The 27,643-nt window shown below is 38.5% G+C and overlaps 2 protein-coding genes across 4 annotated transcripts in view; one reads left to right on the forward strand and one right to left on the reverse strand.

Annotated features, from left to right (window-relative positions):
- Positions 1–6: 6 nt before the first annotated feature.
- The window catches only part of MCM9 (minichromosome maintenance 9 homologous recombination repair factor), a 102,999-nt gene continuing 75,362 nt past the window's right edge, over positions 7–27,643 (forward strand). Inside the window, exons 1-8 of one of the 3 annotated variants that reach the window (XM_006157860.3) lie at positions 7–102; positions 2,631–2,716; positions 3,586–3,904; positions 6,779–7,095; positions 10,354–10,435; positions 15,903–16,103; positions 20,601–20,726; positions 23,087–23,206. In XM_006157860.3, the coding sequence (XP_006157922.1) occupies positions 3,601–3,904; positions 6,779–7,095; positions 10,354–10,435; positions 15,903–16,103; positions 20,601–20,726; positions 23,087–23,206 (1,150 nt within the window). In that variant the 5' untranslated portion in view covers positions 7–102; positions 2,631–2,716; positions 3,586–3,600. Of the gene's footprint in view, positions 103–1,354; positions 1,391–2,630; positions 2,717–3,585; positions 3,905–6,778; positions 7,096–10,353; positions 10,436–15,902; positions 16,104–20,600; positions 20,727–23,086; positions 23,207–27,643 lie in introns of those variants that run through there. The other 2 variants (XM_006157859.3, XM_014591347.2) reach the window with 2 other exon arrangements.
- ASF1A (anti-silencing function 1A histone chaperone) overlaps positions 25,890–27,643 on the reverse strand; it is a 25,914-nt gene continuing 24,160 nt past the window's right edge. The window contains exon 5 of the mRNA XM_006157858.3: positions 25,890–27,599. Within this exon, the coding sequence (XP_006157920.1) occupies positions 27,542–27,599 (58 nt within the window). The 3' untranslated portion in view covers positions 25,890–27,541. The remainder of the gene's footprint in view (positions 27,600–27,643) is intronic.

Below are 27,643 nucleotides of genomic sequence, written 5' to 3' on the forward strand. Positions count from 1 at the left end.
GTGCTCGGGGCGACCGTCCCGCCGCCGGGCCAGACGCCCTCCACGCCCCTTAGCCTCGGAAGCTACGCGTCCCCGGCGACTTCTGACATTGCGTAGCAACGGGTAAGTGACAGCCGCCGCCGCTCACGGTATTTCTTTCTTAATGCAGTTCTTCCCAAGTCTCACCCGCGCGTGATTAGTTAAAAAACAGTTCAACTCCGGGACTGGTCCGGCGAGGGAGCTGCGGAAGCGGAGCGGGGAAAGCCAGACACCTGACTCCCCGGGCTCGGCCTGGGGGTGGAGCAGAGTCCCTGTGCACTAGGAAGTTTGGAAAGCGGCTCCAAGTTTGCCCGGCGCTAGAGGAGCGGGCAGACCTAGGAGAGAGGAGAGGGGAGGTGGCGGCGGGGCGGGTCTTGGGACCCGGTACTCCCCGCCCGGCAGAGAAGGCGTGGTTCCCGCCAGGTGGGGAGCGGAGAGGGGAGGGGACCGGACTGGCGCGCAGCGGGGAGGGGAGGGGAGCAAAGGGGAGGGGACGGGCAGGCAGGGGCGGGGCTGGCGCGGTCCCGGGGCCAGCTGCTGGCTGTCGGAGTAGTTATGCACCCTCCCATCCTGTGCAGGTTTCAGGCACTTCACTTTAATCAAGGGGACAGAGTAGAGCAAAGTGGTTTTATTTTGACCCATGCTATTCAAGAAGAAAAAGAAAAGGGAGCTTGAAAATTGTGAAACGACCCTTCTCAAAACAGTGGCTGCGTTTGTAGGGTTAGCAAATTGCTTAGAAACACTTGCTTGATCATTTTCGCAAATGTTGAAAGGGAATGGAATTTTCAAAAAGAATGGCTCATATAACCATATAAGTTGGTGGTCTAACTAGGCGAAATTTAAATCGATGCTAATTAGAACATTGAATTCTCTGTTTCCTGTTGTATGTGGAGCCTCTTTACAGATATGCTACATTTGGGGCTCTAAATCCAATATGCACATATAGAATCTTTTTTTAGGGTGCCTGCACTCTCCAGAGAGAGACAGAAAGGGAGAAATCAGCCCCTCCCCCTAGGGAGATGGCCACATCCCAATCCCTTCTCCTTTCTCCTCTTGGGAGTTTGAGCACACAGGTTGGGATTTTGAGCACACAGATGCACATGCAGGTATTTATTTATTTATTTGGAGAGGTTTTGCTATAGGGCATGTGCGCTTGCCAGAAAGAGAGAGACAGGAAACGTGAAATAACCCCCCAGGGGGGGATGGCCCTACCACAATCCCTTCTCCTCCATTTTCCTCTCCAGATCTCGGGCACACATGCACAGAAGCCCCGTGTGAGTTTATGCTACCAGATCCGGGACTCGAACAGTGGTCCACTACATGGGAGTCCTGCGACATAGCCATTATGCCATCTGCTGGTCCCCACCCGCGGGTATGTTTTAAGCCGCTGGTCCACTCGAACCCCATGCCCTAGTGGGAGTCTAGCAACTACCATTATGGCATCTGCTGCTCCCACATTTATAGAATCTTACAGATTCTCTTCTTGAGAGGCTAGTTTTGTTTTTGGTACAAACCACATTTTAGCATAAACTACTGTATGATTAGTTCCTTCCAAATGCTTTCCCCGCCTTACACTTGGCAGAATTTATATTATCTAACAAAAACCAAATTACTTATCAATGTGGTTGCCTTAATTTACTTTCATTGTCTTGGATATACATTTGCTCATCTCTTCATCTCACACTGGCCTCCTGTAGTTACCAAAATTGGTGGCCAAATTGGAATACCCATTATACTTTTCATACCTTCTAGAGTAGGTGAAGTATTGCCAATAAACATCATATATTACAGAAATTTAGGATGCTGAGGTATGAAGTTTATACCATTCTTCTTTAATCTTATCTGTAGAGCCTAGTTAAATAAATGTTGCCTAAGTATATCAAAGTACACCTCTTCTCCAGTGCTATTTCTAAACCAACTAAGAGTTTCTTGTAGAGTATTTATAATTGCCCAGTGCCAATTCTGGGATTCATTTAAACTTAATCCCTCTCTCCTGTGTATTCCTATTCATACTGCATTTAAAACTTATTTATTTATTTATTTACTTGTGGCATGTGCTTGCTGGATACAGGCAGGAGAGGAGAAATCACCCCTCTTGGGGAATGGTAACATTGCAACCCCTTCTCTTCCATCTCTCCCTCCTCTTTGGATTTTGGGGACACAGGCACATGTGCCTGGTGTTTTCCAAGCCCCCAGGTCCGAGACTCAAACTGTGAGGTGGACCAAGCAGGATCTGGTTGCCCTAACCACCAGACCACAGAACTGGTCCCATATAGCATTATTATTTCTAATAGAGCACTGTCATTTATACTACCGCTTGCTTCTCTGAGGATATTTAGTACCTTTTTCTTTCTTTTCAAATGGCAGCATAGTGCTTTGTACATTGGTAGATATTAGGAATGGACGATGAATTTGGTTTGTACACACATATGTATATGTAAGATCATATACATGAAAATAGAATGGGATAGGCCCTTTTTATTTATAGATAAAAATTTGTTTAAGAAAAGATTGCCAGAGGAATGAGAAAGGTGAATGGTATATACATTGTGATTCTTTTCAATCCTAATTACTTATCATTCAAAGACCTAATTTTCCTTTCTTTTCCTCAGTTTATCTAGTTTCTTTACAGCCGTATTTGCTTCCTCATTTGGGAAAAGAAAATAGACAAATTCACCTCCAAATATAAATGTCTAAGGTCAGTCTGTTTATCATTCACTTTAAAATTGGCTATCAATCAGATCAATAATATATGTTTCATTTGTGTGGTAGAAAACACATCAGTGTGTATGTGTAACTAAAGGGAAAGACCCTCTCCTGTTCCCACCATTGCCTCTTTTTTTTTTTTTTGGAGAGATTTTCACTGTAGGGCGCGTGCGCTCGCCAGACAGACAGAGAGAGACATAGAGACAGAAAGCGAGAAATCACCCCCAGGGGGGATGGTCACGCCGCAATCCCTTCTCCTCCATTCTCCTCTCGGGATCTTGGGCACGCAAGCACACGCACCCGGCGTGAATTTAAGCCACCGGGTCCGGGACGTGAACCGCGGTCGACTACGTGGGAGTCCAGAGACATAGCCATTACGCTAACTGCTGGTTCCCAAGAATATGTTTTTGATGTTACTAGAACCAGGATGCTTACAGAGAACTCCACTGAGAGTAGCTTGAGCTGAAAGAGTAGTGTTTCAGATTGTATACGTAAGAGCAAATGCTTGGGTATAGAATGAGGCCAAGAAAATATATTTTACATGTATTATGTAAATTACTATATTCATGTATTATAGGGTTAAGGAGAAGGAAGTTTTGGGGAATGTTTAGACCATTTTGAATTTCAGATATTAGTACTAACATAATTCTTTGCTTGAACTTAATGCCACTCGTTTTAAAATACACGTACTAAATGACTGTAGGAAATAATTCAGATCTAATTAAGATTTAAATCAGTACTATTTCATGATTATAGAGTGAACCAAACAAAGCCAGGATGATTCGTAAGCAGTCATTTTTGTTAAATTGTGTGTGAATCTTGAACGTCAAAGGCTTGACTCGACCCTTTCTTTTTCTTTAGTAACCTAGATTGAAGATGAATAGTGATCAAGTTACCCTGGTTGGTCAAGTGTTTGAGTCATATGTTTCAGAATACCATAAAAACGATATTCTTCTAATCTTGAAGGAAACTGACGAAGATGCCCATTACCCAGTTGTGGTTAATGCCATGACTCTTTTTGAGACCAACATGGAAATTGGGGACTATTTCAATGTGTTCCCCAATGAAGTGCTAACTGTATTTGATAATGCCCTCCGAAGGTCAGCCTTGACAATTCTGCAGTCTGTTTCTCAGCCTGAGGGTTTTTCTATGAAACAGAATCTCCATGCCAGGATATCAGGTAAGTCTCTTAAGGAATTATCTTCTAGAAAGATAATTATCTTCCATTATCTTCTAAGAAAGTTTTGAGACATTATAACACATACTGGACCCAGAGCATTAAGAAATAATTAATATTTATACTTAAAATGTACCTTTATTGTGTAATTGATGATCACTTCTTTTTGTTTTTTAGAGGTTTTTGCTATAGAGCACATATGCTCACCAGAAAGACAGAGACTTAGAAAGCAAGAAATCACACACACACCCCCCCCCGGGAGGGGATGGCCACACCGCAGTCTTTTCTCCTCCATTCTCCTCTCAGGATCTTGGACACTCACGTACACGCGTCTGGCGTGAGTTTAAGCTAGCAGGTCCAGTTGACTGCAGTCAACTACATGGGAGTCCAGTGACATAATCATTACACCAACTGTTGGTCCCTCAATGATCACTTTTTAGAGCAGAATAATAATTGTCTTCTCTGGGCATGGAGTATTAGCCGTGCCAACTGAGTGGGGGAAGAATGTCTAGAGATAGCAGTCTACTTGTGTGCCTACATATTTTTTAATGTGTGCATAATTCACACCAGCTTCATGAGCTTCTGTGACTATTAACAGTAAAAGTGCTGGTAATACAGGGTCCAGCAGGTGGCGTGGTGGTTAAGGCTCTAGACTTCCATATGGCCAACTGTGGTTCAAGTCCTGGACCTCTTGGCTTGTTTTCTCACTTTCTCTCTCTCTCTCTCTCTTTGGTGACTGCAAGTGCCCTATAGCAAATTAAAAAATAAAAATAAATAAAATGAAACAATTCTTTTTTAAAAAATGCTGTAGTACAAAGAATTAGAGAAGTGATAGTTCCTGAACTGCCAGGTCTGGGACTCGACCCGTGGTTGACCATGTGGTAGTCCAGTGCCTCAACCACTAAACCACCTACTGAGCCTGAGAGAAAATGTTTTGACCATAGAAATTTAAGGTATAATGTATTATGGGGTTCTTTCTTTTCTTTTCTTTTTAAATTTTTGTTATTTTTTTAATTTTAATTTTTGGAGTTTTATTTTTTTCTTCTGTAAGAGAGAGAGACAGAACCCCTGGCAGGGTCCAAATACCATGATCCACCCCTAACCTCAGTCAGCCCTGGATCATAGGCATATCAGCTTGGTTGGGCAAGTCTCTAGATATGACCCTGGAACTTTCCCATGTGGGTCAACCTCACAGTATTGGCATTTTACCACTGCACCATCAACAAGCCCTGTTATGTTTATTTCTAATGCTAGAAGAGTCTTCAGTGTGCATACTTACTTAGTTTTCAGTCTACCTGATTCTGAAGATAGTGGACCATGGGACATGAACCAACATAATAAATATTGGCCCAGTAAACCTGTTAGGCAGAAGCCTTTGACCATCACGTATTGTACCTTATAACCAAAAGTGAGAAAGAAGACATTTTCAGATAAGAACTCTCTTTGACATTTTACATCTTTTCAGTTGCCTGAGTCTTTTTGTTTGTTTGTTTTTAATTCATGATAGAGTACATGCATTCATGAGAGGGAGGAAGAGGGAGAGAAGTACTCTCTAGAGGACTTGAAGCATCATGATCCTCTTCCTCCAGTCGTTCAGCCCACCAAGACACTGAGCACACGTTCACGCCCAGTGTGTTTTTGGGCCAGTAGGGCCAGGGACTCAAACCATGGTGAGCATGTGGCTTCCAGTTTCATAGTCCAATACACTACCTCCTGCAACACAGTGGCTGGGCCTAGTTGCCTATTATTTGATGTTGAAAAACACAAGGTTTTTCAGGCTGACTCCATGGTGCAGCAGTTCAGATCCCCAACATGGTCAGCTTGAAACGTGCTGGGCATATGCACAAGTGCCCAAGGGCCAATGAGCTAGAAGACTGGAAGAAGGGGATCATACCGTGACCAGGCCCTGTGGAGAGCTTTGCATGTGCTTGCTCTCTCTCTCTCATATTCTATCATGAAATTTTTTTTAAAAAAAGGAAAGCAAAACACAAATTTTCAAGAGAAAATGATGCTATGGACAAACTCCTAGGTAGATCAAAGCTTGAAACCAAGATCAGATTTATGTATTAATATTGGGTTGTCAGAAAAGTCATGATGTATTTTTCTGGTTTTCTATGCAAAAATGTGTCATGACTTTAAATAAATCCTGAAATTAACTAAAAATTGCAGTAACCCTCCTGGCACTGTGGAATTCTTTGGTCATCGTGCTGCTGTCTCTTTATCACTCTTCTTTGTGGTTTACTCAGTCATTAACTTATTTTTATGTGTGGTAAGTGTCAGTATATTCTTTGTTAAATGTGGTTATAATTACATACTGAATTTACATCCTACTGAGATAGCCCTCTTATGAGAGGCAGTCCTTTTAAAATTGTATTTATTATAGCATCTAGAAATGTGCTTTTAAAGAAAGTCTATTTTTTTTTTTCTCTTTTGGAGAGGTTTTTGGTATAGGGCACATGTGCTCGCCAGACAGAGAAAGGCAGAGAGACAGAAAGTGAGAAATCACTCCCCGGGGGATGGCCACGCTGCAATCCCTTCTCCTCCATGCTTCTCTCAGGAGCTTGGGCACGCACACACACACGCCCGGCGTGAGTTTTAAGCCACCGGGTGTGGGACATGAACTGCGGTCAACTATATGGGAGTCCAGTGACATAGCCATTACGCTAACTGCTGGTCCCAAGAAAGTCTATTAATGATTGTTATTTGAAATAATTCTTTCCTATTTTCTTAACTGTTAATATGATTTTTTTCCTTAGCTGTTTTTCCTCTAAAATTGTCATTTATTCTCCAAAATACATGAAAAAATATATTCTATAAAGTCAAATCCCAAGGTATAAGTTGATGATGGCTTTTTTTTTTTTTTTTTTACTCTATCAGGTTTGCCTGTCTGTCCTGAGCTGGTAAGGGAGCATATCCCTAAAACCAAGGATGTGGGACACTTTTTATCTGTCACTGGGACAGTGATCCGAACAAGTCTGGTGAAGATCCTGGAGTTTGAGCGGGATTACATGTGTAATAAATGCAAACACGTATTTGTGGTCAAGGCTGACTTTGAGCAGTATTACACTTTCCGCCGGCCGTCCTCATGTCCCAGCCTGGAGAGCTGTGATTCCTCAAAATTCACTTGCCTCTCAGACTTGTCTTCATCTCCAACCAAGTGTAGAGACTACCAGGAAATCAAGATTCAGGAACAGGTAAATGATCAAATAGATGAGAAAAATAATAAATTTGAAGAATTGGTTCTCATCTATGGACAGTTGTTAGAATTAGGGAACACAGAATGGATACAAATATACTGACATCACCACTTTGTAGAAGATGAAACTTGAAACTGCTGTACATCTGTTAGAATAGTCTTTAGGAAACACATGCAGTAATGCAGTACTCATCTTTTTAGATAGGGCATTGACAAGGTGTGGAATGCTTTAATAATTATGTTAAAGCTAAAGAGAATAAAAAGTTCAGACTATCTGTTCTTAACTAATGGATGAGAAAACTAATGTTTTTAATAAAGATAGAAGATTAATATTTAACTAGTTAATAAATATTGAGGTGAGAAGGATTTAGGGGCGTTGGGCCAATTTTATTTGCTTTCACAAATGAGATACACAGTAGCATTATCAAATGAGGGTGAGACTGATTTACTTGCAGATTAAACACAAAGATTTATTTTCTTATCTAAAATAAGCAGGAGATAGACAGTTCAGGGCTAGCAGAGTTGAGTACTCAGACCTCCTGTCATTCTGCTCCACCGTTCTAAAGGCATGGCCTCTGTTCTTGAGGTTGTCTATGGTCCTGAAGTTGGCCACAAAACCATCACACTTGTATTAGAGTCAGAGAATAGGAAAAAGGAGGGACGTGTAAAAGTACTATCACCTAACCAAATCTCTCATTTAAACAGTCTCCCTTGAAGTCTGCAAGATGACTACTTATATCTCATATAGCAATAGTCATATGGCCATCCCTATGTGCAAAGGAGCGTGGGAAATAAAGTCTGTTTACTAGGCACATGTCCATGTGGAAAAAAGACAGGGTTCTGTTACAAAGGAATAATTGAAGAGATTGGGTGATTTACTTTAGGTCTTAGCGACTAGAGATTAGGAAAGAAATGCCTCTCTTTTCTAGAAAAGTAACTTTGTTATTGGATTGTTAGGAAAGTCATGATGCATTTTTGCATTAAACGCATAATGACTTCTGATGACTTAATATGTTTAGTGTTAGAGCATGTGAGCAGATGTCAAAAAGCTCATGGAAAACTGTAATTAATTAAGCAACAAAAAATATAAACTTTATTTCTCAACATAAGCTCCATCAAGTTCAAGATGCTTTGTAAGTGATAATACCAGCTGTTTTAGTCTATCCTTAAGGAACTAAGAGGCCTGAGAATTTTTAACAAAGCCAGTGTAATCTTTTTTACTTTATTAATTAAAGAAAATTAGGTGCCTTTTAAATATTTTTTAAGATTAGGAAACAAAAAGAAGTCAGAAGGAGCCAAGTCAGGACTATAAGGAGGATGACTAATGATTTCCCATCTAAACTCACGAAATTGTCCTGGTTTGATGAGTGGATGGAGCAGGAGTGTTGTGGTGAAATAACACTGGTGAAGCTTTCCAAGGTATTTTTCTCCTAAAGCTTCTGCTGATGTTCCTGGAACACTCTCATAATAAGCAGATGCAATCATTGTTGGGCCCTACAGAAAGTCAACAAGAAAAATGCCTTCAGCATCCCCAAGAACTGTGCTTTTGCTTTGACTGGAGTACTTTGACCTCCTAGTAGTCATTGCTTTGATTGTGTTTCATCTTCAGGATTTTACTTGTAAAGCCATGTGTCATCTTCTATTACTTCAAAGAAATGCATCAGGATGTTGTTTCCCCTTGTTTAAAATTTGTATCCAGGAAGGTCTGCTTTTGTCTGCAGCTGACCTGGTATTTAACAGTTTTGGCACCATTGAGCAGTAAGTTTCTCAACTTAAATTCAGCCAGAATTGGGACCAGCAGATGGTTAAGTTGCTGAATTCTCACAGAGTTGACTGTGGTTCAAGTCCCAGACCCAGTGGCTTAAAACTGACGCTGTGCACATGTGCATGCATGTCAAAATCTCAAGAGGAGAATGGAGGAAAAGGGATTACAGTGTGGCCATTCCCCTGTGGGGGGTGATTTCTCACTTTTTGTCTCTGTCTTTCTCTGTCTCCTCAGTGAGCGCACGTAACCTATAGCAAAAACAAAACAAAAACAAAAAAAAACTACTAAAAAAAAATTCAGCCGGAATTGTGTAAGTTGAACCAGTTGATATGTCTGTATGCCAACTATTTTACCTGCTATTAATTATCAGTACTCTTCAGTAAGGGCACAGATAAGATTCATTTTTTTCCTATTTAAATTGACATGGATGATCTGCTATGGATGTCAACTAAAACATTATCTTCTTCCCCCACACCCTACACTTTTTAAGAAATTTGCCAGAGGGCATGTGCACTCACCAGAGAGACAGAAAGTGAGAAAGTACTGGGGAATGGTCATGCCACAATCCCTTCTCCTCTGTCTCTCCCTCCTGTCATGATTTTGGGCATTCATGCACATGTACCTAGCGTGTTAAGTCGCTAGGACTTGAACCATGCATTTTGCTATGTGGGGTCCAGCCTCTCTAAACACCCCTCATTCCATCTTTTTTTTTGGAAAGCAAAAAGTCATCCCCCAGGGGGGATGGCCACGCCGCAATCCCTTCTCTTCCATTCTCCTCTCAGGTTCTTGGGCACACACGCACCCCTGCCCGGCGTGAGTTTTAAGCCACCGGGTCCAGGACACGAACCGCAGTCAACTACGTGGGAGTCCAGTGACATAGCCATTATGCTAACTGCTGGTCCCAACACCCTTCATTCCATCTTAAAACGAATTGTCTATTTGTGAACTACAATTTCTTGGGGCATTGTTCCCATAAACTTTTTATAAAGCATCAATAATTTCACCATTCTTTCACCCAAGTATCATTATAAATTTGATGTTTGTTCTTATTTCAATTTTAGCAGAATTTGTGTTGCTCTGGTAGTGGTCCTTTTCAAACTGATGTCCTATCTTTCCTAGTACCTCAAACTAGATGTTCGGACATGTTATAGTAAGTTAGTATGAGTTTATTTTGATGCAAAATTTTTGAAATTCATGCATGGTTTTTCCATAAGACAGATACCTCATGAACTTTTTGAAGACCTCTAATATATTTATTTTGACCATCCCCAAGATAAATTATATTTGGAGAGTCTTTTCACATTAGCGCTTTTATTTTATTCTAATTTTAGTGAACTCTTAAACTGATTGAGTTTTCAAGAAGAATTCCTTAACTGTCAAACATAAGTATATGAAACTAAGTAGAAACAGCAATTTCAAGTACTGCTAGGCTTCTGGATACTTAAACATGTATTTAAGCATACTCAGGGTCTGTTTTCTTTTCCTTGCTAGGTTCAAAGGCTATCTGTTGGAAGTATTCCACGATCTATGAAGGTTATCCTGGAAGATGATTTAGTAGATAGTTGTAAATCTGGTAAGAATGATCTTTTGTTAACTTATGTAGTAGGTCTTAAAGTACTGACTAGGACAAGCCACTTGTTATATTCCCAAGATCACTGCGAAGGGAATGTAGAGACTTCATTGTTCATCTTGAGAATAGAGACCTGCATGGGGTGGGAGATGATAACAGGAATGAGAACTGGACTGCAACATGAATCCAGGTACCCTAATTTCTTTTTCTTTTTGGAGAAGTTTTTGCTACAGGGCGCGTGTGTGCACCAGAAAGACAGACAGAGAGACAGAAAGCGAGAAATCACCACCACCACCACCCCCGGGGGGGCGGGGATGGCTACGCAGCAATCCCATCTCCTCCATTCTTCTCTAGGGATCTTGGGCATGCATGCACACGTGCCTGGTGTGAATATAAGCCACCAGGTCTGGGATTCGAACCATGGTTGACTACATGGGAGTCCAGTGACATAGCCCGTACACCAACTGCTATTCCTAGGTATCCTAATTTCTAATCCAGGACTCATTGGTGCACAATAGTTTATAACAGTAGCAACTTTAAAAATAAACTGTGGATTTAGTGGGAAGTCATATAATCTGAATCAGAAAATATAACTCAAAAACTACTATAAGTCTTATTAGTGTTTAGAGAAAAGGAGGCGATCGTTCATCTCCACTCTGCTGGTGACACTACAATGGAAGTTCGTTGTCCTCTGAGGATCCTCAGTGTTTTCACTGGCTGGTCACCTAAATTGGGAGGGAACTTGAAGTATATTCAATGAAGAACCATAGATATTTATTATGTGAAAGCTCCAGGAAGGACATGAAAGTGAACTGTCAATAGTTGGAAGACTGTCATCTGGAAATGGAAGTATAATTATAGCAGGTATTAATGGGTTTCAGGGGCTAAAGCTACAGGGATTAGATTTGGACTCAGTATCTAATAATCAGAGGGCCTTGGATGATAAGTTCCGTGTCTAAGAAATAGTCAAGCAGAGGATAGATATAGGGATTTAGGTCTTAGGATGGCAGTTGATATGGGTCATCTACAGTGTTCCATGCAAATTAAAGACTTTATGAGCCTCAGCACTATTCTGGAAGTTTGAGGACTTATTATACACTTTGATCTTTAGGCTAACCAGACTAATCCTGAGCTTACTTTAAGAGATGACCTTCTTGAATCATATCATTCTCTTTTCCTTTCCTCACTGGGGAGATTGGAAAGGAATCAAAGCATTTGTGGAAGGATGATTTCTCAAGTTAGTTGGAGGAGTTGTAACAAATTACCATAGACAGGATGGGTTAAAGAACAAATGTTTGTTTCTCAATTTTGGGGGCTGAAAGTTAGAGATCGGGGTGCCAGCACTTAAGATTCTGATAAGGACCCTCTTCCAGGTGGTAGATAGCCATCTTTCATATTAACACTTTATAGCTGTCTGAGTAGTGTGCTCAGGTGATAACAGCTTTCATCCTGCCTGGTAAATGACCAGAGTATGTTCTAGTGCTTTGTTCATATAGGAATCTAGATTTTTTTTCTCCTAAATTGCCAGATGGTACATGTGCTTGCCAGAGGAAGAGAGAAAAGGCAACCCCCAATGGGGCATGCTCATGCCATAATTCTTTTTCCCCCACTTTTCCATCCTTTGAGGATTTGGGACATGCATGCTCCTCGCATGTTTTTCAAGCCACTGGGGCTAAGACTTGAACCATGCTCAGCCATGTGGAATCCGGTTCCATTGACCACTGTGTTACGGGGCTGGTTTATGACTCTAGATTTTAATATAAATCTGTAATATCTGGACCAGCAAAGCAGTACTTGTATGAGTTCAGCATGAACATGAAAATACCATTTTGTAGAGAATAAGATGTTTTTATGCAGTTTACTTAATCTGAATTCATCCTGTACTGAAAATAAATCTATAGTTTTTTTTTTTAAATGGTATTAGTAATAAAAGATGGATGGAAGCAATCTATCAACTGTTACTTTTTTCACTTATCCATGGCTTCAAACCTCTGTGTGAATTAAAAGAAAAATGATACCTTTGCCTTTGAGCAATTTATAGCCCCCAATTCAGCACAGGCAGAGTATCTGAGTGGGAGGCTGTATGCTAATAACTCAGTGCAGCAGCAGATTAGAGCTGGGAGTGACTGGATGGATGCAATAGTATATGTGCTGCAGAGGCACAAAGAAGTGGGACTGTGGGACCAGCAGTTGGCATAATGGCTTTGTCGCTGGACTCTTCATGTAGTCGACCGTGGTTCGAGTCCTGGACCACCAGTTTAAACCCAGTGTCAGGCGCAAGTGTGTGCATATCCAAGATCCCGAGAGGAGAATGGAGGAGAAAGGATTGTAGTGTGGCCATCCCTCCCCGGGGAGTCATTTCTCACTTTCTGTCTCTCTCTTTCTGGCGACCACATGCGCCCTATAGCAAAAAAGTCTCAAAAAAGAAAAAAAAAAGTGAGACTGTATAAAAGTAAGAATTTTAGCTTCCTGAAAATAACATTACTTATAACATGGTGGATGGTCTTCAGGAAGTACATGAAATTATTATGAAAAAACTGTAGATTTCAAAATGTTTTTTTGTCAAAATAAACTTGTACCTTGATTCTATTTTTCCATAAACTATTTTTTTTTTTTAATTTGCTATAGGGCATGTGTGCATGCCAGAGGGAGACAGAGACAGAGTTACAGAAAGAAAGAAATCACCCCCCGAGAGGATAGCCATGCCACTACGGCTCCCATCCCCAATTGTCTCAAGACTTTGGGTATTTTTATCTGAGAATGTTCTTGCCTTTTGCACATATCTGGTGTAATTCTTAAGCCCCTGGTCTGGAATACAGACCATGAAGTCAGCTATGTTAGATCCAACTGTCCTAACCTCCATGCCACCTGCTGACCCTTTCATGAACTTTTTGAAGTCCCCTTTTATTTACTATAGAAAAATCTAAAACTTTAAAAAATGAATATCTCTTACTTTGTATTATCATATATATGTATACAAAGATTTTTTATTTAACTTTATTGTTTGCTTATTTATTTATTTATTTAAATTTGACCAGAGAGGGACAGAGAAAGAGAGAGAGAGAGAGAGAGAGAGAGAGAGAGAAAGCAAGCTGCCAGGTCTGAGACTTGAACCATGGGTGGCCATGTGGGAGTCCAATGCCCTTTACCACCATGCCACTTGCCAACCCTATCCTATATATTTCACAATAGTTCTCATGATCATGATTCTGCTATTTAATAAATATTTGAATAAATCAAAACATGTATATATTGAAAGGTTTTAAAGGTATTGGGTCTACAAATGTAAAATAGGCTTGTATAATAATTGCTAATATGTATTGAGCACTTCCTATATTCTAGATAATTGCATTAAATAATTTAAATATCTGACCTAATTCTCACTGTAGTACTATGATGTAAATATAATTATTCCCATTTTGTACATCAGGGCTCAGGAAAGTTAAGTGATTTGCCGAAGGTCATATCACCAATGACTAGTGGAGCTGGAATTTAAATCCAGATCTGATGAGAATCAATGCTCCTGACCATTTTCAGTACTTATTTTCCACATAATCATTGCTTACTGAAGTCAGACTATTACTGATGGGTGCTGTTTCTAAAAATTTCAGGTCCCATTTAACTTAATTAGGAACTAGATAGAATACAGTAAAATGACCAAGATAAAGGAATGTCCCAAGTGCCATTCTAAAATACAAATACTAGGACTGGGTTTGGGGCATCTCCAACATCAGGTATTCGTGATGAAAACTTTGGAGGACTAGGATTATAATTTCTCCCTTTGTCTTTTGGTCCCTTTTTCTCCATTACCAAAATACTGAATGCCAAATTGATTAAAATATTTTCTTCCAAAAGATTTAGAGCAGACAGTATAATAAAAGATCATTATTCCTGATTGAATTTGAAAGCTATCCAGGCAGTGGTTCATGAAAGACCTTGGGATGTGGGTAAAGCACCTATTTAATGTGATTGTCACCATTTATTACAAGGTTCCCGCTAGCTGTTGGGATTTTTGGAAAAGTTATATCTTTCCTATAATTTTCTGTGTAAAAATGCGTCATGACTTTTCTGACAACCCAACAGAAATGTATTTTCTATTCTGTGAATTGGCCACCAGTTCACTGCAGTTAGCATTTATAGAACACTTCTTCAGGAAATCAGAAGCTCTGCAGATTATACATTATACATTGAAATTTAGAGGGAAAGTAATTTCGCATCAGCAAATAACATATAATTGGCACACAGGCTTGAAATGGAGACTTGCCTGTTAGTTCAGAAAGTACTTGTTGAGTAAAATACAAATACCAGGATTGGTTTTTTGGGGGCACACTCCATATCCTGTGTTCAAGACGAAATTTCAGGGGACGACGATTATAACTTTTTTGTCTTTTGATTTTGGTTCCCTTTTCTCCAGCACCAAAATATTGAATGCCAAGCATTTCTATGTACTTGTTTACTGATGTAATAATAAGCACAGATGTCAGTGTTTGGCAAATGAGGCTGTAGATTACCTAGGGTCTCGTAGGAAAATCTAAAAAAGTTTAATATTCTGCCTACCAGGAATGGGTTTCCTCAGTTGAGAAGACACCACTGAGAAGGAATAAGCAGTTGTAGATACTTAGATTGAACAAGTATCTTGTGCTATCATAGTTTACGGGAAAGAGCTTTGAAGTAGATGAGGTATTCATTCATCTCTTGGTTCATTCAGAAAACACAGTAAGTAAAATGTTAACAAATGTTAACAAAAGTTAAAATGAACACAGGGCTAGCAGGTGGCATGGTGGCTAAGGCACTGGTTCCTACATAGCCAACTGTGGTTCAAGTCTCGGCAGCTTGAAAATCATACTGGACATCTGTGCATGCATGCCCCAAATCCTGAGAGAATGGATTGTGGCATGGCCATACCCTCTGGGGAGAGTTTTCACTCTCCCTCTCCGTTTCTCCAGTGAGTACACATGCCCTGTTGGAAAAATCTAAAAGAAAAAATTTAGAAAGCATAAATAAATTAAGCCTAGGTACCAGTCTCCATAAAATTGTTTTTCTTGACACCAAATTGATAAGTTTAACCTTCTGGCTGCAATTCCCACATCTTCTCTAAATGAGAATTAAAATGTTTAGAAATTTTTGAGAGGATGAAAATTTCACCTAATGTAACTACAAAGATAAATCGTCCAGTAAGCTATTTGCCCAGTAAAGGGTAGTAATTTGCTGCGATTATCACATAGATTATGAAAAATTTATAAAAAGGGCTTATTTCAGCGTTTTAACTTTAGATACACATACTTGTTTTAAAAAACAAAAAATCAGAACTCTGGTGTGTTCTTTATCTCTGGTGTGTTGTTTTTTGAATGAGTTGTACATGCTCTAAGTCTGGTAGTGGTTTATTTGTAATTTCTGGTCTGTTATTGTGTGAGTCTGTGCCCAGCATGCTGAATATGACTTCTGAACTGACTTGGTGCCTTTTCCCAAGGTGATGACCTCACAATTTATGGGATCGTAATGCAACGGTGGAAGCCCTTACAGCAAGATGTACGCTGTGAAGTGGAGATAGTCCTAAAAGCCAATTATGTCCAAGTAAATAATGAACACTCGGCAGGGATCATCCTGGATGAGGAGGCCCGAAAGGAATTTGAGGATTTTTGGGAATACTATAAGAGTGATCCTTTTGCAGGTTTGTGATTAAAGGCAGAAGAAAGCTGATAATACTAATGACTCATTCAGTAGTTAGTGTCTGTGAAGTTACACAGTTCAATGACTGGGTTCAAAGGTAGCATTAGTCAGTACCTCTAGCTGTAGTCTACTTTAAACCCTTTTGGGGACAAGCAGATGGCGTAATGGCTACATCGCTGGACTCCCACGTAGTCGAACGCGGTTCGAGTCCCAGACTCAGTGGCTTAAGCTCACGCTAGGTGTATGTGCGTGCGCCCAATATGAGAATGGAGAAGGGATTGAGGCCATCCCCCTGGGGGGTGATTTATCACTTTTTGTTTGTCTTTCTGGTGAGCACATGCGCCCTATGGCAAAAACCTCTTAAAAATAAATAAAACCTTTTTTTGGCATAGTCTCTTCTATTTACAGATCTTCCTGGGAGGGCCCTCCATTTCTAACTCTTATTTTAATGATATTTATACTACCAGAACAGTTTAAAAGAATTTTTATTCCTGACCAATAAAATTGCAATCTCAAGGAGTATGACCACAACACAATCCCTTCTCCATTCTCTTTTTGGGATTTTGGGAATGTATGCATATGTGCCTGTCATGTTTTTCAAGCCACAAGTCTGGGATTTGAACTGCAGAGTTGGCCATGTGGAATCCAGCTACCTTAACCACCATGCCACTGGCTGACCCACAATTTGTTTTTAAAAAAGACAGAACTTCATCTATTATGAAGGGTCATCCTATTAAAGTCATTATTTTTTCCTGATATATTTTTAGTAATAAAAGACAACTTCACTATTTTAGCTGAAGTTAAAAATAGAAAATAAGAGAGATAAGGAGAGAGAAGATAGAACAAGCTTTGTCATCTCAGCCAAATTTCCACTGTGACACTAAGATGTGATTAGATAGAATAAAACATCCCAGACTTTGGCTTTGTAGAATTTTTTTTTTATTGACAAATCCCAAATGTACAAAACACAAACTAAATCTTTAAATGCCTGTTTTAATTCTTCTTGGAGTCATCTTCTGAGAAAAATTAAACTAAAGCCAGTAATATACTAATAAACGTCACCTCAAATCTAATATATATTGATTATTTTATTCTTAAATCAATGCTGGACTAGACAGATAGTTCTAAAATAAGGCTCCATTTTCCTAAATAGTGGCAGTTTTTGGTTTTTTTTGGTGCGGATTTTTTTTTTTTTTTTTTCTTATGGTGTATAGCTCTTCTATAATAGTTCCTAATCATTTATCTGGTCTGTATAGAAAGAACCCAAAGTTCTCTAAATTGTGGCTTTATAGCACTTTAAAATCATATATTTGCAAGTGAATTTTAACTGAGAATGAACCAGGTCCTTATAAAAATCTGTAAGTGTTGCTTGGACCAGTTACTCCTTATTCATTCAGTGCCAAAGCTCAATTCTACCTTGTAACAGTGAAGGAAGGCTGACCTACAGTACTCTAACCACACCTTCAGAAGTGCTTTGTGCTTGTGATATTAAAAACAGTCTAGCTGATTTAGTTAGAAAATTAGTTACACAACTCTTATTCGATAAAAACCTTGTGAGTAATTTGAGTAGGAAGTCACCAAGAAAATTAGGCACCTTGTTTTTAGTATGAATGGATTTTCTTAGTTTCCTGTGAACCAGGAACAACGTACCATATTACACCATATCAAAGTATATGCTTGTGTACTGAGAGGAATGAAGGTGAAGGTAGGGAGTTGCTTTCAATGGGGCACCTACAATTTGCCAGTCTAATGCTGGACATGAACTCACTGCTTAGCATTTGGAAGCCGACTTGCTTCCTAGGACTTGATACTGTGGTAATGGCTAGAGTGAGCCTAGAGGCTTCATTCTGATCTGCAGTGACCTCAGGGATCCCTTAACGCTGGTGTTTAGGTGCTGGAAAGAAACACAAGTGTACGGGGTGGAGTCTGTTGGGCCACCAAACACTATGGGGTGACTCAATTGCCTTACATCGAAGAGGACTCTTCATTGGGATAACCAGGCCAGTCACAATATTGACATTGCCTAGAACCTGAAATCTGGGAGGGAGATGAGGATGGAGGTAAGATTTACCCTAATGCATTCTCATCCTACAGACACAAGAGCTGCTACTGCCATGAACCAGGGAATCAGGTTTCTAAATTTAAAATTGAGAATAATGGCTCTTCCCCTTTGCTTTTCTCTGGTAACTCAGTCCTGCCTTCATAGTGTATCTTTTATGTTGACGTCAATGTGAGGAACTCTTGAGAAATAAACACAAGTAATATAAGTAATAAAATAGGGAACAAGTTAAGTAGTTCCCACCGTGTACCAGGTACTGTTTGTCCTATGTGCTGTATACTTAATTCCTTTTATCTTTAGCAAGTCTGTGCAGTACCATTACTATTTCCATTGTACAGATAAGGAAATGGAGGCAGAGAGGTAAAGAAACTTATCCAGGGTGAGGCAGCTAATAAATAATAGCACTGGAATTTGAATCCAGCCCATGACACCAGAGTTCTTTACTGTAGAGACGTGCTTCTCTCTGCACATTAGTCACTGAATCCCCATTTACTCCATTGCAGGCTCTAACAATTCTGGTTTCAGTGATTGCAGATCAGTGTACCTATGCTTAACCCTGACTGTTAGAACTATTCCTTTCAATTCTGTCTTTTGTTTTTAGTTTGCCATATGGTTTGTGCACTTTACAGAGAGAGTAACAGAGAAAAAGAAAGGGAGAAATCACTACCCAGGAAGATGGCCACACCACAGTCCCTTCTCCACTCTTCTCTCAGAATTTTGGGCACACCATGCACATACACCCAGCGTGTTTTTCAAGCTGCCAGGTCTGGGACTCAAACCATGCACTCGGCCATCTGGAATCTAGCCACCTTACCCTTCATGCCATCTCCTAGGTCCCTTGTTTCTATACCTACTTCCTGTCAGAACTTTGTATATGCTTAAATCCACAACCTTTTCCCTGTGCTCTTTCTACCTAAGGAAAGAAAGGGATTCCTTCTAAGTTAATGAACTTCTTGGATAAACTAAATCTTCTATTTCCCTTTTTACTACAAGATTTTCTTTCTTTATTATGTCTACCAAGTCACGGCACTGTAGCTTAGTTGCCTTGAGTCCTTTTTTGATTCATTATGAAAAGTATCCTTTGTGTATAGACTATAAATTGTGGAAAGGCTCAGGAAGGGCTTTTTAGAATCTTAGAGGTTGATGAAGTCAGTGGATGAATGAAACATCTATTTTATTCATATGTGATAGGTAGATTCTCAGTTTTGTTGATTTGATATCTCTAAAAACAGAACCTAAAACTGACATATTTTCCTCTCAGAGGTTACATGTATATGGGGGGGTACAAAGAGAACAATTCCCCCACTGGAGCCTGATCATACCACAATCTTTTTTTCCTCCATTTGTCTATCCTGTCAGGATCCTGGACATATCCAAATGTGCCCATCAGGTTTTTTAAGCCATTAGGCTAGGATCTGAACCACTGCTGTCCCTGGGGGATCTGACTCCTGTACAGTGCTTAACTGCTATGCTATAGGGTCAATAGTGATTGTATTTAAATCACTTGATTAGAAGAATCCAAGACTTCCAGCTTGATTTGCTAGAGTTGTAGTTACAGTGATCTTAATGTCCCAATACTCCAATAACTTATTCCAGATAAAACAGAATTTACCATTCTGCCCATAACAAATGCTGACTCAATTTGCAAGATGGATTATTTTACTTCTCTTCCTTCTCTTGTAGAGAAGCTCCATGCATTGCAACTACCTCAGTATTTAAAGGCTACTGGCTTCTATAGTCTGACTTACTGTTTCTGAGATTGTACATCTTCCGTTTATTTTATTTTATATTTTTTTGTGGGGGAAAGGTTTTTGCTATAGGGCACATGCACTCGCCAGAAAGACAGAGACACAGAAAGTGAGAAATCACACCCGCCCTCTCCAGGGGTATGGCCACACCGCAATCCCTTCTCCTCCATTCTCCTCTTGGGATCTTGGGCATGCACGCACACGCACCCAGCATAACTTTAAGCCACCAGGTCCGGAACTCGAACTGCAGTTGACTACATGGGAGTCCAGTGACATAGCCATTACGCCAACTGCTGGTCCCACCTTCCATTTATTTAAGCAGTGAAGTAATTCTGAAATTTCGACATGGTACAGCTAGTATTATTTTAAGGGATAATGTTGGCTTGATATATAACAGATGAGGGAGAAAAAATACTTTTATTATATCCCTTTTAACAGTAAATTTATAGAAACTTAATGCAGGTAGCACTCAGGAATAAAAAGCAGACTTTTCATTTCACGGCATTAGTAAAAAAAAAGGACTTTTAGAACCCAAAGTTAACCACTGTGCCTAGGCATTTCAAATAGGCTAAGTCATTTTAGATGGTAGAAGGAAGGTATGTTTAAGGAGAATGGTTATTATAGGAAGGGACATTCCAGCCAGGGTTTCTTGAAAATTACTGGTAATTTCTGATCTTTCTGCTTTTCCCAGGAAGGAATGAAATACTGGCCAGCTTGTGCCCTCAAGTGTTTGGAATGTATCTAGTAAAGCTTGCTGTGGCCATGGTGCTGGCTGGTGGGATTCAAAGGACTGATGCTACAGGAACACGGGTCAGAGGTTAGTGCCCATTTAAAATTTTTGAGAAATACTAACACATACATTGAGAGAAGCTAGATTTTTTCTTTCCTGAGTAAAAACTGCTTATTTTATTTTCCAAGTATCTTTTAAGTTGAAAACTGTCTGAATACCTCCTACTTATACTACATCCAACATCTGTACATCAGAAGCTACTTTCTAAAATTCCAGAAAGACTTAAAGAATCCTAAGTTTTTCAATGGGTAGATACTTTTATTCCAGGCTATAAGGGTGGTATACTTTAAAACAAACAAACAAAAACTTTGCTTTATTTTTATGTATGTTTTTCATTGGATCCCCAGTCTCCAAGAGGAAAAGATTAGCAGTAGTGCATGTTAATGTCTCCAAGTCAGAGTCTCTCCATCTGTGACTGTCAGTGTTTCTCAGACTGCTGCTCTCAGTCATCTGCCTGCTGACTGCCCTTCTGTTGCTAGATAGCAAATGTGCCATCTGCCATGAGGTACTGCTGTAGGTCACACATGCAAGCAAAGATTACCCTAAGTGTATAATTACGTCTGGATGGCAGAAACCTCTGCTGTAGCTAGCAGACTTAAGTGACCTAAATTTGGTATAAAGCAGGTTTATTATGGCCCTCATATGGGCCAAAAGACTAAATCAGAAAACTAAAAGCACATTACCATAAATCAGGCTATTAGTAGGGATCTCAAATCATATATTACAGTATAGAAAAGAAAGCATAAGGCTTATATATATAGTACAGGTTTAACATCCCTAATGCAAAGCATCTGAAATGGTCCAAAATCCAAAATATTTTGTGAGCAGACATGGCACCCCAAGTGAAAAAACTCCACACCTGACCCATAGTTAAAAAGCTGTAATATAAAAATATCGTATAAAATTACCTTCAGGCTGTAAAATGTATATGAAGCACAAATGAATTTCCTTTTTAGTTGTGAGCCTCACCCCTAAGATACCTCACTACATATATTCCAAAATGTGAAAAATGTGAAATTTCTGATTTCAAGCATTTGGGATAAAGGGGACTAACTTGTATGTGTTTTGGTCATCTATTTCCAAGGCACTCTGCTAAGTTCTGAGTTTAAATGGTTTCTTATTAATATAGTGGGTCATAGGGAAAGTCATGATGCATTTTTGTATAGAAAAAGATCATGACCTTCCCAACCTAATACTTAGAAAATATTTGAATATTACTGAAGAAATGTGGTCAGTGAAATTACATAGAATATTTGTATGTGCATTTGTTACATTTGAAAAATAAAAATGTTAGATATTTTACTAAGTCACTAAAACTCATAAAATGAAGTTGTTTTTCTTTCATTTAACTAGAATCATAAATGATTTGATATTTCTAAAGCACTTATAAAGTCCCTCAAAATTATAAGTGCTTAAATAAAAAACAAAGTACATGTTCTTGTTTAACTTGTATAGAAAGATTAAAACATTTTGGTATTTTAAAATAGATTAAATCCAGCATTAAAAATTTTTTTTTTTTTAGGTTTTCGCCATAGTACATGTGCACTTGCTGGAGAGAGACAGAGAGAGGGAAAGTTAAGAAAAGACTACCCTAGTGGGGATGGCCACATCAGAGTCCCTTCTCTTCCATTCTTTTTGTGAGAATTTGGGCATGCATGCACACATGCTCAGCCTAAGTTTCAAGCCACCATGTGTGGGACTTGAAATGTAGATGGTCACATGGGAGTTCAGTGCTTTAACTACCATGCCACTTGCTAGCCTCTAAGTCAGCATTTTGTTTTCTGTTTTGTTTTTTAAAGAGATTTTTACTGTAGGGCATGTGTGCTCACCAGAGAGAGAGAGAGAGAGAAGAAATCACCCCCGGGGGGAAGGCCATGTAGTAATCCCTTTTCCTTCTCTTGGGATTTGGTGCATGCACCTGGGGTGAGTTAAGCTGCCAGGCCTGGGATTCAAACTGCAGTTGACTACAAAGGAGTCCAGCTATGTAACTGCTATACTATCTGCTGGACCCAAAGCCAGCATTTTAAGAAATGTCAAACAAAGGCCTAAACATCTGGAAATAGTGTATAATCTATTAATGGAACTTAAATTTAAATATCACATCCACTAATCAATTAAAGACTGTAATATTGGGTTATTGGGAAAATCATGACAAATTTTTGCAAAGAAAAAGACATCGTGACTTTCCCCAGTGACCTAATACATGGTAACTTTTCTAAAGATTTTAAAAATTAAATCCTTAACTATACCTTATGAAAAAATATTCAGCAGAAACACTATAAAATAAATGTGCTGACATTCCAAGTAGATCATTTTCTTGTTGGATTATACTTATTTATGGGTCCTTTTGTAAAATTTTAAAGCTTTATGTATTTACTTTTTTCTAGGTGAATCTCATCTTTTATTGGTTGGGGATCCTGGCACAGGGAAATCTCAATTCCTCAAATATGCAGCAAAGATTACACCAAGATCTGTGCTGACCACAGGAATTGGATCTACTAGTGCAGGTATTTACCATGATAATTTCAAATGACTTAACATTACTATAAAAGCGAAAATAATATTTTTTTATATATATATATATATATATAAAGTACCTATAGTAGGATAAATTTCAAGCCAATTTTTGAGAGGCACTACTGAGAAATTGAAGAAAGTATGCAGTGTGACCTTACTAGTGCTAACAAAGCATTTTAAAAGCTCTACTGTCACTTATCTTTGCATCTTAGTTCTGAACAGCCCTATTCCATTCTCTCATTCTCTGGTGATTACCCTCATACATATTTATGCAGGAAAAAGTACACATCATCTGGCATTTCACAAAGACCCAGAAAACAGAATGTTAAAATAAACTAAATAGGGAGAAATTTCACTTGACATAAGTAGCTAGATGGTGTAGCGCTTAAGGCATTTTCCTGCTCAGAGATCACACGGACAACAGTAGCTCCTACTGAAATTTCTCAAGTGTAAAATTTGCCTATTAATATTTGGAAAGCACACTTTTATCACTGCAATGTGGAGTATCATTCATATGTTATAATGATTCTTCAGCAAGTACATTTAAAACTCTTTGAAGTTAGAATGTCAAGATTTGATTGCAAAGAAACTTAGGATAAGAACTGCTTTAAAAAATGTCTTTTGATGCCATTTTGTATTTTTACAGTTTTGATTAGGGCATATCTTTCCTGTTCTTCTAAAAAATAGATCCTTGGTCATATTTTACAAATATTATTTTGCTATTTGTTAAGGAAGCCTAGTTTCTACACCCAGTGTTGATTATCAGGAAAAAACTTCTACCTTACACTGAGAAGTACTCCACTAATGGTACTGGGAGACTGTGGCTAAGGGGTTCTTGTTACCTTTTGAAATATAAGTGAACAGTGCATGAGACACTGACAGGAAGGGATTTGTGGAACTGAGAGGAGCGGACAAGTTCAGGACATTGGAAAGTAGGCAAGAATATATAAAGAGGCCACCATAGTAGTGCATTGTGGTAGGTAACAAACACACTGTGATGCGACCTCCTTAGGAAGGTCCTTGATTTACTTCTGGCAGGCTCCCTATACACACTTGGCTAGCACATGCCCACAATCCATGCTGGCTAAGGCTAGGAGTGTATTGCAGCAGGAAGACCCTGTTGAAGGTGCCCCCACCCCCACCCACCCCCCCACTTCCCTCATGGAAGAAATTTTAAAAAGGGCAGGGGAGGGCAGGGCAGTCCTAGAGCACAGTAGTTAAGGGCTGTGCATGGAAAGCCAGATCTTCCATGGCCAGCTGTGGGATGAATCCCAGCCCCAGCAGCTTGAAAAGCACAATAGATACATGCATGTGCATGCTGTCCCAAATCCCAACAGGATAGAGAAATGGACAAAAAGGGATTGGAGCATGGGCACACCCATTGGGGAATTGGGGTGGGCCCCTCTCTCTCTCTCATGAATGTACCTACCCTCTAGCAATTAAAAAAAAAAAAAAAATATATATTTTTATATATAAAACATACTTTCTGTGCATTTTAAAACCCTTACAACCCAATATTTTAGAGTCCTGTATAAAATGGATAGCAACAACAAAGATGATTCCCAAGTAATTACATGGAATGTTTCCTGAATAATTAGTGTGTCAAGAAATGAGTCTAAACTATCTTGAGGGCAACTAGGAATTTCAGACTACTTAGACAGGTTAAGGGGAACAGCTGATCAACTAGATTAGTACATTGGTATAAAAGGATATTACACTTTACCCTTTTCATGCCAAGATTAGAATCCATATACAAGAGAAAAGACAAGTAGAGGAAATATAACTTTAAAATTACATAAAAATTATTTCTATTCATTACCTACCCAAAAGGCCAGACTAGCCTTTCTGCAAAACTGTGTACTGTACCCATAATAGTCATAGAAGTTAATTCAGTGGTCAAAACCAGCACTTTGAAATATAAATACATACTTGTGTTAAAGGGTCATGCTTTATTTATTTTATTATGGCTTATGATAAAATGTTTTGAAAACTGCCATAGATTTTCTTGGAAAATTCCAAATCCTAAATCCAGAGGGTAAAATCATATGGATGCCTAAGGTTACATTAGGTTATGACTGAGCAAATGCATGTGCACTTCTCTGACTCGGAAGTTTTCTGAGTTCAAGTAATGTACTCATTCCTTCCAACTTATTCACAGATCTCTTCGGAAGCAATATTTAACTTTTCAGGACATAGCTATCTACCATGATAAAACGTGGGAAAAACAGTTCTACATCTTCTAGCCATAATTCTGATGTAGTATCTTTAAATAATGCTAAACAGAAAAAATAAAAACCAAAAAACTTAAGTGCTACAGTATCTTAGTTATTAATGTTTGAATTCTAACTCTATTTGCAGTCATTTTTATTTTTAAAAAACTGTCTTAGAGAGCTTTAAGTTTAAGATAAAAAAGTAATATTATTATTTAAGTTCTAAACATCTGTGAAAATTGACTATCATTACAGATTTACATAAAAACCTAACCCTTGATGGCACAATAAACTGATCATCATAATTAGAATAAATACTCATCAGTAAATTGCTCTATTTGGTGATTTGGTTTATATATTATTTCTAATAAGTATATATCTTGTCCTTGTTATATCAATCACTGAGTTCTTTGCTGGAAAGTATTTTATTATCACTTTAATATTGCAACATTTTAATTGATATTAGACAAAAATGAGACTTTCTTCATATAATTTTAACAGCTGGAAGTACTTTACTTTTAAAATCTACAAACTAGTTAATGGACAATATTTTAATTTAGTGTATTAAATTTCAAAGTTTAACATTTAGCAAAACTTTCCTTCACAAATTCAGTTTTTTAGAATGATAGGACATACATACAACTTAAAATCCATATTTAAACAAGTGCTTTTTCCTTTCCTCAAAATAAAGGCTTTAAAAAGTGCAGTATAAAAGTTTTAGATATGAAGGCACTGCATTACCTGTATCAAACAGCCATCTTGCTTACCAGCAAGAGTAATGAAAATATTCTACCTTTAATTTAACGCAGCAAAAGAAACTTTTTGAGGAAGGACCTAGCTCTTGTCAACAAAAAAGAAATTTTTGGCTCATTTAGTTATGAACTCCTTTCTAAGATTGCTTTTCAAAAACTTGTTATCTGGAAGAGCTGTCTAGAGTATGTCAACCAAGAATATGCCAGACCTTATTATTCATGAGTGTGAGGGGATATGGGGAAGAGTACTACAGGTGTGAAAAATATATGTTATTTCCAAAAAATAGTAAATATAATGACAAAACTAAATATACCTTCCTAAATCCAATTTTATATATAAATTTGGCCAAGAACAGATACCAAAAGAATTTTTCAAGTTCAGAGGATTTTTATAAATCTGATGAACAGATTTGAGCCATTACAGTTCTACCTTGATTATGGCTCATGCTATGTTTTGATATCTTGGCCTTTTATGGAGGAGGGGGGTTTATTCTGCTACAGGAAATGTGCAGTCACTAATACTGCAAGTGTTTAGTTTTTGACGCAGAACTCAGGTGGCTTACTTATTTCGATTCCAATTTCCTGGAATCTCCTATTCTTAAAACTTCGGAAGTTTGTATTTGCTCTTGAGAGTTGTAATTCACAGGGCAATAATGGTGTATGATTCAAGAAGTGCTCTAATGTCCTGAACTTTATTATAAAAACTAAAACCATAGCCAGAGGACCCTATAAACAATTAGCTACGTTTGTTAGTATCTTAGAAATTAAAATATTATCTAACACTACACAAAGTGTAATAGTTTGTAGTTTTAAGGGGCTTCAGGGTGGAAAAAGCAGATCCTAAAGTTCCTCTGAACATTTTAATTTCAAAACTCCTTTTCAAGAACATGCCAAAAGAGAAGGAAAATGTGTCCCTTAAATTAAAGCTACCATGTATCTTCACAGGAAGAAACATTTTAGTTGACATAAGCTTTTTTTTAAAAAAAAAAAAAAAAGTCTAGTAAAGCAGTGATCCAAAGATTATTGTCCAAGAGGCTAAGACATGTTTACAACCTGGACTAATGATTCATACTTTTTTTTATAAGTGCTTTAATTACATATAAAGGAGAAGAAAATAATATATATGCTTTAATCAAATTAGTTTCAAGAACAAATAAAATAACACATTAGAGAAAAAATTACTTAAAAATAGTTGTATTTATATTCCACAATTTGCTCAAATACTGGTTTTTCTTATAAACTTTCTACAGGATGTTTTTAAACAAATTCTTCACATTGTGTCTTGACTATGTACTTACGGAATTTCAGGGAAATAGTTCTGTGTTTTTAATAGCTTAGTTTGTACTAAAGGGATGGCAGGTGGTCACATGCAGTCCATGTGGGATTCTAACATGACATTTAGTGAGTTTTCTGACGTGGACCAGCCCTTTGATGCTGAAGGTAATGCATCTGTCGAAAGAAGTGA

This window comes from Tupaia chinensis, unplaced genomic scaffold (genome assembly GCF_000334495.1).
Source record: "Tupaia chinensis unplaced genomic scaffold, TupChi_1.0 Scaffold000563_1, whole genome shotgun sequence".
Lineage (NCBI taxonomy): Eukaryota > Metazoa > Chordata > Mammalia > Scandentia > Tupaiidae > Tupaia > Tupaia belangeri.